Below are 13,754 nucleotides of genomic sequence, written 5' to 3' on the forward strand. Positions count from 1 at the left end.
GTTGAATTCCTCCAGACTATTGAAGAGGTCACAGTGCAGCACCGAGTACTCCTGCTGGGGAGGCACATCTCAGTGTTTCTTGTATTACATTGTACGTTTTCCTTTTTAAGGTATCACCTGGTCCTTGAGCCCAGTAGATGTCTTCCTGCTCTCCTAAATGTAATCCACTTCTCTTGTAGTGAACACCGTAGACTATGTTATGCAGTAGGCATTCAAGTGTAGACATCCGGCACACAGCAGGTGCTCTGAAAATATTTGTTAAGTAGAATGTGGTAATTACAAGAATTAGCAAATGATTCAGCGGGAAGAAAAGAGCTTGCTGTTGGAGCCTGACTATCTCAGATCGCAGGAGTCTGAGGTGGAGATGAGTTTCTGTAAGTTGTCCTCTGACCTCTACTTGTGGGTGGCAGAAACACACACACACACACACACACACACACACACACACACACACACCACACACACACACACCCCACACAGAAGAGAGAGAGAGAGAGAGAGAGAGAGAGAGAGAGATAGTAAAAATTTTTTTCTTTTTTTTTTTGTTTTTCAAATCAGGGTTTTTCTGTGGCTTTTGAGGCTGACCTGGAACTCACAGATATCCGCCTGCCTCTGCCTCCGAGTGATGGTATTAAAGGCGTGCACCACCACCACCGGACAAAAAAAAAAATTTAAGTTAACAAAATTTCTAAATATTCTATTTCTATTGTCAGCTCCTGATGGTAAACTCTACACATTTCTAGTTAGTGTTTTAAGGTCTCATAAATCTGCAATAAAACATCCTACCTATGCATATTCTGCACAGTGTTTGTAGTTTGGATAGATTTGCCTTCAAAACAGGCACGCTTTCTTCTTCTTCTTCTTCTTCTTCTTCTTCTTCTTCTTCTTCTTCTTCTTCTTCTTCTTCTTCTTCTTCTTCTTCTTCTTCTTCTTCTTCTTCTTCGCCAATATTCGTTCGTCCGAAGTACTGATACTTGCTATATAACTTTTCCAGCCATTCCTCTGGAAGGTCCTTTCTCTTTGGCCTCTGTTAAACGTGGAAGCCCAAGCAGGCCAAGACAGACTGCGCGAACGCGAACGCAAACGCAGAAGTTCTGACCCTAGTGCCGCCCCGTAGTCACTGGCGGGACCTTTGAAAGTGCGCGCGCCCTAAACGCTACGGCGGTTACTGCGAGTGTTGGCCTGCGCTGTTCGAGCACTTCCCGGAGCAGCTGTCCAGACAGCTTTGAGACAGCTCGGCAGTTCTGACCTAGTACCACCCGGCGCGGAGCAACCTTTGAAAACGCGCGCGCCTAAACGCTGCGACGGTTACAGCGAGTGTCAGCGGGAGCTGTTCCTGCATCTTCCGGCCTGGGTGCTCACACAGCTTTGAGCCAGCTCGTCACTTCACCTTTTTACTTGATCAAGGGTGTGACTGTGGTAAGGGAAAGTGTGGCGGACTCGAGGGTGAGGAGCGGAGGATCGAGGACCAGAGAAAGGGAGGATCGCGGATGGGAGGGTGACAGTCCCTAGGGGAGGACCCGGGACCCAGTGGACAGCGGCCTAGGAGATCTACGGGAAGGACAGCTGATGGAGGGTACACAGCGGCGAGATCCAGGGAGGACCCAGGGGAAGACAGACAGCGGAGGGAGGAGAATAGCGAACCATCGGGCACCTCCGAGAATCTGACCCTGAGCTCCCGGATCGCGGGGAGTTTGGGGGTTCAGAGAGGAAATCACCCTCTTCTTCATGACGGGGACGGGAAAGCACCTCTCAAATAATGCCTCTGCTTTTAAAGGTGAGGCCGCAGTAGAAAGGTTAGGGATGTGTGGCCTGGGGACCCACTGCGTTCGGTCCGTGTCCAGCAAACTTGCAGCCCTGGGTTCCATCCCAAAGAGTGCCTGTGGCCCCAGCATAGGGAGTGGAGGCTGAAGAAAGGACAGGAATGTGGCTGCGGGTAGCGTTTTATACACGGGAATGTTGATATTTTTGAAAAATATATTTACATACATACATACATGCATGCATGAAAATTCATAGGGAAACGCATAACCATGTAGACTTAGCATATGCTAATAAAAAGATACTTATGAAAAGTCAAGCACTGTTAAGCAATACTATAAAGTAACGGGGGGAGGGGCCGCTGGAGAGTTTGTTCTGTGGTTAGAGCCTGCACTGCTTTTGCAGGGTTCCTGAGCTGTTTCCCAGGACCCATGAGGAGGGAGTGGCTCACAAGTGCCTGTAATTCCATCCTTCACCTCAGGCACCTGTATTGCTGTGCATACACCACCCCCTGCCACACACAGCAGAATAATGAGAAATAAAATCTTAAAAGCAGTTATCAGATTAGCCAAGCATGGTGTACACTGGTAATCTCAGTCATTGGGAATTGAGTCAGGAGGGTGTAACATTGGATATCAACTGGGTATACACAGCCAGTTGAAGGCCAGTTAAGCACTGGTGAGACCTAGACTCAACAGAACAAAACATGACCACGGGTTTAGCAAACCCATCAGTAGATCCACCAGCTATATCAAATGTGCCCTTTGAACCATAAGCCTAAAGGTTATGTGGTTTAAAGTTAGTATAGTTACTTAACAATTAATACCGATGGAAAGTATATACAGACCCCAAGACAGTATATAGACTAAAGCTCAAACTCAGCCAGGAAAGGAAAATACCATCAGACAACTGAAATGCATGGGACATAGCATATTTTGGTACAAATAGCATTAAATGGAAGGTAAGGCAGTTTTGAGTGTCCAGAATATTAAAACTGTTAAACTGTTAAAACATTTAGACCTCGGTGTTTTAATCTTTTAAAAAACACCATGCATCTGTGTATATCCAGTCTTCAAGCTGTGGGAACATGGACATTGACTTCTCCAGGTCACTCTTTGCCAAGAATTTTGCACACGGCTTACATTCTATAGGTGGATTTTTCCCTTTGTTTCCCAAACTGGGTACTGAGGGTTGTACCCATTCTCATCTAGAATCTCAGTGTTAACCCCATTCCCATTGGTAAGTCCACAAAATGATGTCTTCAGCTTTGTTCCAGATCTATGTTTGACTTCCTGTTTGACCTTACCTCCAAGATCTAACAAAGCATCAAAAAATGAGCTGCCAATCTCTCATGCCCTCTTTTTTTTTTTTTCATTTGTTCAATTTAGAACCCCCCTGCCTTATTTTAACTTTTTTCTTCCTAGCCACAGCTAAGCCATCAGGAAATCATGGCATTTTCTGGACATTCTGGACAGCTTTAGACGTGCTCCATCATTGGAGTCATATGTGTGTGTTTCTATATCTGGTTTAGTTTACTTAGCATATTTTCCTGGTTCACTTGTACATACATACATACATACTTTGTTACTTGGTATGCAGATCCCACACTGTACTCCACATTCAGCATCTAAGGGTTTCTTCTCTTGTCTGTTTGGACTGTTAGAAGTATTGCTGCTTGTATGCAGTTTTCCATTTTTGTTTTGTTTGAAGTAGAGTTTCACTGTTGTCCAGGTTGGTCTTAGCCTCCAAGTGCTGTTATTACAGGCTTGCCTTAAAGGAAAATGAGACCTGTTTGTAACTTCTCCTGGGAAGTATGAGAGGGGAAAATGTACTATTTACCTTTATGTTTTGACAGTGGGGATTGAACTCATGGCCATGTGCATGCCAGACTAACAGTACCACTGTTACAAGTGCTTTTACCTTCTGAGCTATGTCTCTGGCTTCTAAGTATATCTTTTATAATTAAAACTGCAACCCCTAATCACTGATAGTGATTCTCTGGGTCTCAATTTTACCATTGTAAATAAAATTGGACAAAGTATTTGCTGAGGTCATTTTCGGTTCTCAAATCGTGTATTTCTATGATAAAATGATGTTATGGGATTCTCCTCGAAAATGAGTGTTATTCTTTACAGCTGCAGTGTAACTTAGCTTGTTTTCATTATAGGACCTAAAGTGATTGCTACAATGGAAGGAATCAATAATTTCAAGACACCAAACAAATTATCTGAAAAAAGGAAATCTGGTAAGATTGCAGAAGACAGATCTTTTCTTGTTGCTATATCTACCAGAAATGTTTCAGTGTTTGCTCATTGTTGTTGTCTGTGAACAGTCTAACATTGGTTATTATAAGCATGCTAGCCATAATGGAGCTTCTAATAGGGTGGGCCAGACTTTCTGTCGACTGACATGGTCATTCTGGACTTTAGGTTCTTCCTGGTGATGGTCTTCTGACTTGAAGCAGACATTAACAAGAGTCAGTTCACTCCTTTTAGGAGGAAATTCCTAGAGTTCCTCCAGGAGTTGAGCATCAGGCTTGCATAGCAAGCACTTTTATCATAGATGTGTCTTGAAGATTATTTAAGATATCTTGTTTGAGACAGGGTTTCTCTGTGTAACTGTGGCTGTCCTGGAACTCACTCTGTAGAGCAGACTGGCCTTGAACTCAAAGATCTGCCTGCCTCTGCTTCTGGGGTGCTGGGATTAAACCACTGCCTGACTTGTGTAGGATATCTTAAGTAGTTAGTCATGTGTAGATTAATATTTGAACAATTTTTCCACTCCAATATCTATAACTTTTTCTAAAAATTACCTTATTAACTGGCTCCTCATGCTTGCTAGTGGACATATCTGTGTTGTTCCCAATGCATATTAGATGTAGCTGTTCAGATGTAGTTCTCAGGCTCCAGCCCCTCTCTTGCCTCTGAGACCTGAGAGTATAGGACCTTTAAGAACATCTACTTATCCTTCAGTGTGCCCACACTATCCTGGTAATTTTTGATTAGGTGGTAGATGTTTTATGTCGAGTGCTGGATTTTGTCACTCTATAGGGCGTTTGGTCTCATGAAGCTCCAAAGCTTATTTGGCTGAATGATGGTAAGCCTGTTCCTTTTGATACTGGCCTTTAAGCTTTCTTACAGACTTTGCTTGGGCCAAAAGTTAGTGGTAGTACTGAGTTGTTACCCTTTAGAGGGCTTTACTTAACAGTCTGCTACAGTGCCGCCTGGTATGGCTGATGATGGTAAAGTGATCCTACTCCTAGACTTCCATTGCTTTCCTGGCTTGGGGGAATACTTCCCATTATGTGTGCAGTTAAGTACTAGCCAAGCACACTCTATGGGAAATCTTTTCTATTGCCCATTTTCTTTTAGCTCCCTCCTGTGTTCTGCTCCACAGCTTCCAGCTACCTAGTCCTCCTTGACCTCTGCTCTGTCTCTGTGGTTTGACATACTGTTGGGCTGTTTCCTCTGCTTGAGCCTGCCTGGACTGCCTTTCCCTTTCAGGGCCATGGGGAGATGATAGGATTTGCTTCATGGGTTCATCCTTGCTCAGAGGTCACAGCTCTGCTCTGCCTCTTATCATGCATCTGAAAGCTATTGTATTTTGTCAGGTTTTTTAGTTCACAGAGAGAACAGCTGTCTGTATGAGCAGCTTGTGCTCTAGACCACCGAGCCATCTCAGCAGCCTCTATATTCTTTGTTTTTAAATAGCCCTTAAAGAATGTAAAAAAAAAAAAAAAGCACACACCTTTAATCCCAGCACTCAAGAGGTAGATCTCTGTGAGTTCAAGGCCAGCCTGTTGTACAGAGAGAGTTCCAGGATAGCCATAGCTACACAGAGAAACCATGTCTTGAAAAGCAAACAAAGACCAGTGAGATGGCTCAACATCTCACTGATGTTGAGTGTTGACCTGAGTATAATCTGTCCAAAAACAAGTTCAAAAGCTGTCCTCTGACCTCCACATGTGTGCCATGGCATTCACATCTACATACATACACCATGTATACATACACACAATAATAGCTAAATAGATTTTTTTAAATTCTTAGCTTGTATGCCATAAAAAACAGGCCATTTACATTAGGGTTACTGTGAGAGTTACAGAAGTTGTCTTAGTCAAAGGGTACTCATATACTCTGTTTAAAAAAAAAAAATGCCATTACTAATCTTACCACAGTGTTTAAAGACTGTCAAGATTCTTTTGTACTACCATTTTCAAGTGCTAAGTTCTTGCTTTTGTTTTTGATTTTTAGTATTATGTTCGACTCCATGTGTAACTATCCCTGCCTCTCCATTTATGCAGAAGCTTGGCTTTGGGACTGGGGTCAATGTTTACCTAATGAAAAGGTGAGTGCAAGATTTCCAACTTGTGGGTCCTTGTGCCTGAATTGGGTAAGTTCCTCATCACACCTGAAGGCTACATTCCAGTTCTCAGAATCTTGATAACTGCTAGAGTTCTGCCCCAAGTACTGTACTCCTAAATTCTTACTGGTGGATTAATAAAAGGGAATAGCTTAACCCTTTTCCCTTCTGGCTTCTTTAAGAAGGTGAAGTGGTAGAAAGATGCGAGAACATGGCTTTGAGTGTGGTGAACAAGTGTAGAAGAAATGTTGGTGTGGAGTTGAAATAGCTGTTGGTGAAAGGGCGTGTCAGGGATGGGGAACTACTGGCAGTTAATGGCTATAGGGAAGAGAGTCGGTTCTCTTCAGGGATGCAGCCCCTAAGAGGCTACCCACACTCCAGGAGATGCTCCTGTACCCATGCACTAAGTGGACTCTAGGCTTAACGAATAAAGAACACATGAGGATTGAAGTTGGGGGGACATGGAAAGTACATTTGATCAGAACATATATGTATGAAATTTCAAATAATAAGAGAGAGGATACCATTATATAGACTGTTTTGGAGCATCTCTTTAAGTTAAATTTCTTTAGTATTTATTATATAACTCATCTCTGATACATAAAGGTAAAATGTTTGATAAAATAGTGACTGACATGCCAGAATAGAAATGTTAGAAAATAGTGTAGCCACTTTCAAATTTAATTGTACTTTTATAAATTTGTAACATTTCATCTTTATCTTTCTCCTTTAATCCCTTCTCGGGGCTTAGATATCAAGACACTGACTTAGTCCAAACAGAAATGTAACAGGTGTTGATGATCTAAAGAATTTTATGTATTTTTAAATACATATTTCTATGGGGTCAATTTGAGGATGGTGTTGTTTTTTATTCCTTTTTTACATTTAAATTTATGTGTTTATACTTTAGATCCCCACGTGGGTTGTCTCATTCTCCTTGGGCAGTGAAAAAGATCAATCCTTTATGTAATGATCACTACCGAACTGTATATCAGAAAAGACTGACTGATGAGGCTAAGATTTTAAAAAACCTTAATCATCCAAACATCATAGGTAAGTACAGGTTGACTTGGTGGCAGTTATGTGGCAGTGCAATGTTCTGTGGCATTAGAAACAATATAGATACATTCTGAAATGGTTTTGCTAATAAAAATAAAGTTGGTCTGGATGTTATTGGAAGTTAATGTGAATTGTCTGAAGTAAAAATTCACGTAAGGGGCCGGAGAGATGGACCAATAGATAAAAGAACTTGTTGCACTTGTGAAGGACTCAGGTTCAGTTCTTGGCACCCACATGGTGGCTCACAACCATCCATGGGGTATCCAGTGTCTTGACTTCCACTGGCACCAGGCACACATGTGATGCGCATATATATTATATATATATATATATATATATATGATCCATATATATATGGATCATATATCTTAAGATCCATATATCTTAGATCTTTAAGTGCTTGTATCCAACCTTCATGGAGTTGAGGTGTAATCGTTTTGTGCAGATAAAGATTTCAGGACTTAAACTGATCTTCATTTAGATCATTTATGTTCATTTAGATGGGTTCTTGTCTTCACTTTTCATTTTTGGTACTAATTCGTCTGGTGGAATCATTCTATTTACGAAAGCATAGTAAAACTATTTTGATCTGTGGTGCTAGACACATTGAAGGCATTTAAATTCTAGCTGTGGGTTAATTTTGTATTTTATTGTGTTAGACCAGGTCCAAGATATATTACCAAATAAGCCCTGGTTTCCAGAGTCTCATAGAAAACTGTCACATTTTCTTAAGGGTACCGTGCCTTTACTGAAGCCAGTGATGGCAGTCTGTGCCTTGCTATGGAGTATGGAGGTGAAAAGTCTCTGAATGACTTAATAGAAGAGCGAAACAAAGACAGTGGAAGTCCTTTTCCAGCAGCTGTAATTCTCAAAGTTGCTCTGCACATGGCAAGAGGGCTAAAGGTAAATATATTTTAAATAGTTTTGGTGAACTATGAAGAAATTAAACATGGGTTATATCTGTGTTGCTGTGTTTTTTTTTTTTTTTGATAGATACAACATGACGGAAGAAAAGAAATGAATATATTAATTAAACACTAGTAATAGTGACTCTAGAAAACTACTGATGACTCGCAGTGTCATGATAGTGATGTCAGGGTTACATGTTAAGGTCTCATATGAAATTGGTTTATGGAGCAGATTGAGAAAAAAAAAGCATTGTAAAAACAATTTACTACATTTATAGATACCTTTAAATAGGATAGAGCCAGGCATGATGGTACACACCTTTAATTCCAGCGTGACAGATCTCTGAATTCAAGGCCAGGGTGGTCTACAGAGTAAGTTCTAGGGCAGCCAGGACTACATAGAGAAACACTATCTTAACAAAAATAAAAAGGATAGAAACATCTGAGTTTTTTACTGACTGATGGCTTTAAGTATGTATGTATAATGAAATTAATAATGTAACCGTGTTGGGGCCTATTCACCATATGATGGGCTGCATTTAAGTATGCATAGGAGGCTCCTGTGGAAGGGCAGATCACAGCAAGAGTGGCTTCTCCTTTCTAAGCTGCGCGTATAGTATAGTATAGTATAGTATAGTATAGTATAGTATAGTATAGTGCTCAAGTGCTGACAAATGAACAGCCATTGCAGCATTGTTCAAAATGTGACTATAATTATGGACAACTCCAAAGCAGTTAATGGTAAAAACATAATATAGAATACATCTCTGTTTCTGCTTATGAATTATAGTGGACCCAAGTCACCTGCATTACATCACAATTTGAGATAAGTTTGTGAAGATTTCAAAATTTAAAACTATTGGCCTCAAGTGAAATTGGAGTGTTTTGAAGTCAGCTTTGAAAATTCAGACATCGTAAAGAAAACTTTTAAATGACATGGCATGTTCCCTTCCTAGCCTCAAATACTTTGAAATAGATAAATAAGTCCAGTTTACAAAGGAAATTCAAGTCTTTGTTGGTTTTTTGTTTTTTTGAGACAGGGTTCCTCTGTGTAGCCCTGGCTGTCCTGGAACTCTCTTTAGACCAGGCTGGCCTTGAACTCAGAGATCCTTCTGCCTTTGCCTCCCAAAGCATATGCCCCCACTGCCTAGCTCAAGTCATTGTTTTATTGAAAGAATTTTTAGCAGTTTTTTTTTCTGCTCATGTATTTGAATGTTTTTACAATTCTTAGTATCTGCATCAAGAAAAGAAGCTGCTTCATGGAGACATAAAGTCTTCAAATGTTGTAATTAAAGGTGATTTTGAAACAATTAAAATCTGTGATGTAGGAGTCTCTCTGCCATTGGATGAAAATATGACTGGTAAGTAGCATTGTTTTAAATTCATACAATTTTTGAACTCTTAATTTTTGCATTGTAAAACATAGTAAACCTACATATTTTAAATGAACTTCATGAAAAGTGTATAATACAGAGCATCTTTCAGGTGTTTTCGCTTCCTCTGAGCTCCCCGCTCCAGTTATTGACTTCTTGGTAGTGTATCTGTGTATTTTTTGTCTTAGTTTGATTTGTTTGAAGTTGGTCAGGTTAGGATGGCCTCAGGCTCAATCCTCTCACAGTCTTTAGTCTGTGACCACACTGGTCCTCACCAGCATGGATTTTACCTGAATAACTTTGGGAAAGACACACCCACCAGAGTAGAGCTTCCCCCAGCTTCTGGGCATTGTAATCCAATCATGCTAATCAGGATTGACTAGTACATCTTTTCTTTCCTCTTCAAATGTTTCTTTCTCTATTTGTAAATTTATTGAGAGCCTCAAAGTAGAATTTCAAAGATAAGCTTCTTTAATTAAACAAACTGCTTGTTTTTTCCCCCTATTGTTTAGGAGTGCTAAGCATTTTGTTTTCAATTCTATCCTTATTTGTGTAAAATGGAGGTTATAGTAATAAAATATTGAAAGATTATATTTTTAGTGTAATGTACTTTAACACTGTCCAGTGAATTTGATTTATTCTAATTAGAGAAAACATTTTTAAATATGTAAAGGAAATTTTGCCTTAAGGAAGATGTCACAGAATTCCTTACTGGACAAAGGAATTAAATTAGAGATTACTAACAAAATATCTGGGAGAACCTTGAGTTTTGGGGGGTTAGCAATACAAATTTACATACCTATTGGGGTATCATTGGGCCACAGTTTTGGAGACTGTTTTGAATTGATACATAAAATGATACAACATGTAAAGTCACTAGTTTCCCAGGGAAACTTGTAGCTATTAGTGATTATTTAAAAGACAAAAGGTACTACTGTTGGCTGCACTTCCTTGTCAGCCAGGAAAGAGCAAAGTCCATGAAAGGAATAAAATAGGAACAGATGTCACTGGGAAATGTTAATAAAGCCCAAACTGGTTATACAGAAAAATAAAAATTCTCACCAAGACTGAGAAAAGAAAGAACAAAACCACTAATATCAGGCATGAAGAGGGTCATAGCTGTACATTCTACACATGTATAAGGACTATTACAGACAGCTGTATTCCACCAAATACAACAGCTTATATAAAATGACAGCTTCCTTGAAAAATGCAATTATCAAAATAGATATAAGAACTAGGAAATCCAAAAATAGCTAGTAAAACATTCTTAGAAAGAATCTCATATGGTTGATTTTAAAAGAAAATTGATACTAGTAAATAATAAGAAAATGAAAAGTTAAAAATTCCATTTATAACTGCTAAAACCCCAAGATATTTAAAAATCTAAGAAGAAAAAAAATCCTCTAAGTCTGGAAACCATAAAATATCACTAAGATGGAACCAGACAGTGAAAGAAAGGTCTGTGTGTTTCATACTGTTTGATAATATTGAGATGTTAATTCTTCGAAGACTGATCTACTAGCCTATCCTTTCCTAATTAATTTTTGCTGTTGTTTTTTGCTTTTTCAATTGAAGCTGACAAAATTTTAGACTAAGGGACTGTGAGTGGCATGCAATACTTTAAAGGCCAGTGTGTGACTATTTCTCTGGGTTTCCTGATGTAGCAATCATGGAAGTCCTGAAATGCCATTTGGTGTTCAACCTCTGTGCTTACAGAAAATCCAAGACCTAAACATAAAGTAGTCTGCTGTGTCACCCAGCTTGAATGCCTTTATAAGCAAGATAGTCTAGCTTGAGTGGAATTTTGATATCTATCTATACCCTAAATTTCTGTTACCTTCTGAGGGAACTGTTGTTTTCTTATATTCCCACCAACTGATGAGATTTTAATACTTTCTAGTCTTATAAGGGACAGATCCATTATAGTGAGGTTGAATAGTGATTAATTTCTGAACTCCCTGTATAAAGGAGTTTTGCTTGTGTTGTTTTGTTGGTTGCTTGCCTTTCTCCATAATCCTTAACACCTGTTCTTATGACTATTTTTGTATTTGTGTGTGTGTTTCAGTGACTGATCCTGAGGCCTGTTATATTGGCACGGAGCCCTGGAAACCCAAGGAAGCCTTGGATGAAAATGGCATTATTACTGACAAGGCAGATATGTTTGCTTTTGGTCTTACTCTGTGGGAAATGATGACTTTATGTATTCCACACATCAATCTTCCAGAGGATGATGATGATGAAGGTATAAATACAAATAGGTTTTAACATAAATCGGAGTTTCTTTCTGGTAATTAGTGCATAAAACTGTCCTCCCATTAAAATTCAAAAAGCAAATTAAGATTATAGTAATACTGTGATTAATTTGGCTAGATTTAATCTCATACAAATGAGATACCTATTGAGAATAGATACATAAGGGTATTCCTCCCTTGTAACCCCTCCACTCATGGATTCTCATTTTTTTTTCTTATGTATACAGCTTTGTCTGCATGTATTCCTTCAGGTCAGAAGAGGGCACCAGATTTCATTACAGATGGTTGTGAGCCATTATATGGTTGCTGGGAATTGAACTCAGGACCTCTGGAAGAGTAGCCAATGCTCTTAACCTTTGAGCCATCTCCCCAACCCCCAAAATGACATACCTCATTTTTCTTTAATATATCTACATTTGCTGAGTAGGGTATCTAGCTGAAAAGTTTCCTTTTTGCTGGAGAGAAAATGTCTAATCTCTGCGGCAGGAACGTTGAACAGACTGCCTGTGGTATAGGGAAACACTGGATAACCCGGTCTTGTTGCAGGAGGGTAAGCTGTTGAGCTATCCTATGACCTACATGATTTTGTTTCCATCTCTAACTCCCTCGTGTGCAGATGCAACCTTTGATGAGAGTGACTTTGATGATGAAGCATACTATGCAGCTCTGGGGACCAGACCATCCATCAACATGGAAGAACTTGATGAATCATACCAGAAGGTCATTGAACTTTTCTCCGTGTGTACTAATGAGGATCCTAAAGATCGTCCTTCTGCTGCACACATCGTTGAAGCTTTGGAACTAGATGTCCAATGATGCTTTTTGTGGCGGTCTAAGCAGGAAGCATAGCTTGTATGTGAACTGTTAACTCAGACACACTTAGTTACTATGACCTGCAGAGTGTCTAAACTCTGGAAGTGGCTAATTTTAGGATCACCATATAGTTAATATTTGCATAATTTTCTGACATGTTATTTCTTATAAGCATTTATTGTACTGGATAGTCTGTGAAGTTAAAAAAAAAAAAACAAAAAACAAACAAAAAAACCTAACTCTCCAGAGTACCTAGATGCTGCTCCTACTGATTTAAAACACTAGTCACCCTGAGATGACTTAGAATCAGGGGATCATTGCTTTACTAAAGATATTTTTAGATATTCTCTTTAGTGAGTTGTTAAAATTTCACTTTATACTGTGCAGAGTTTATCTACATCTGCTCATCAAATGTCCAGCTTTAGCTGATCTGTTGGCCCATGTGCTTATTAAATATCCCTGTATCTTTAGAGCAGGGGAGAGTAGTTCCTAAGGTTTTCAGACCCTGGCTGCAGCTACTTTACATCTCTTCACATCTTAGTGTCTAACTTATTGAATATATTTTCATGCTAATGTATTGTTTTTACTTTTAAAGTTGTGATGTAATAAAGGATAGTTTTGGTACCTCAATATTCTATTCTTGTTTGTGTTGCCATCTGACTTATGGAATGAATGTGCTTTTTCTCAAAACCTTGTTTTCTTATGTATGAAGTGAGGTTAAATTGGATCAGTTGTTTGAGTCATAGCTCCTTGGAATTACCAGAATTCAATTGGTGAAACCAGGTGGTGTACCCAGACTTGACTACAGACAGAATTTAGGTAATGCAGCAACAGATCATTAATTGGTATATTGTCCATCAAAACAGCAGGAAAGTGACAGCAAAGTCAAAGTTTACTTATCGAAAAATTGTGTAAATGTGCACAGATTCAGTATCTCCCCCACCCCCAGACAGGGTTTCTCTGTAGGTTTGGAGACTGTCCTGGAACTCTCTGAAGACCAGGCTAGCCTCGAACTCAGAGATCTGCCTGCCTCTGTCTCCCAAAGATTCAGTAGTCTTACCTACCTTTTCTCTGATTTATCATTTTTAATAGGTTTGCCCAAGTGACAGGTCCTGTGTACAGACCATAAAGCATGAATTGGCACTTTCATTGAGATTTATTCCCAGTTCCTACAGACACCCCATTTTCCACATACCATTTTACATAACTATACTTGTCACAAT

General features: G+C 39.4%; 1 protein-coding gene across 2 annotated transcripts; it reads left to right on the forward strand.

Annotated features, from left to right (window-relative positions):
* The first annotated feature begins 1,129 nt into the window (after positions 1 to 1,129).
* On the forward strand, positions 1,130 to 13,161 carry Pbk (PDZ binding kinase). Of its 2 annotated transcripts, none has more exons than XM_027390308.2 (8): positions 1,130 to 1,446; positions 3,929 to 4,006; positions 6,015 to 6,108; positions 7,034 to 7,176; positions 7,916 to 8,085; positions 9,322 to 9,451; positions 11,532 to 11,708; positions 12,335 to 13,161. In XM_027390308.2, exons 2-8 carry the CDS (start codon positions 3,949 to 3,951, stop codon positions 12,532 to 12,534), a joined length of 972 nt encoding a protein of 323 aa, XP_027246109.1. In that variant the 5' UTR covers positions 1,130 to 1,446; positions 3,929 to 3,948; the 3' UTR covers positions 12,535 to 13,161. The 2 variants fall into 2 exon arrangements, with proteins under 2 accessions (XP_027246109.1, XP_027246108.1); XM_027390307.2 differs by having other exon boundaries at positions 1,131 to 1,419.
* The last annotated feature ends 593 nt before the right edge of the window (positions 13,162 to 13,754 follow it).

This window comes from Cricetulus griseus, assembly GCF_003668045.3.
Source record: "Cricetulus griseus strain 17A/GY chromosome 1 unlocalized genomic scaffold, alternate assembly CriGri-PICRH-1.0 chr1_1, whole genome shotgun sequence".
In the NCBI taxonomy this organism is placed as follows: Eukaryota; Metazoa; Chordata; class Mammalia; order Rodentia; family Cricetidae; genus Cricetulus; species Cricetulus griseus.

Coding starts and splice junctions, on each gene's coding strand:
- Pbk (XM_027390308.2), top strand. CDS start 3,949: ATGGAAGGAATCAATAATTTCAAGACACCAAACAAATTATCTGAAAAA. Junction 6,109..7,033: donor AATGTTTACCTAATGAAAAG/GTGAGTGCAAGA, acceptor TTTATACTTTAG/ATCCCCACGTGGGTTGTCTC. Junction 8,086..9,321: donor ACATGGCAAGAGGGCTAAAG/GTAAATATATTT, acceptor TACAATTCTTAG/TATCTGCATCAAGAAAAGAA.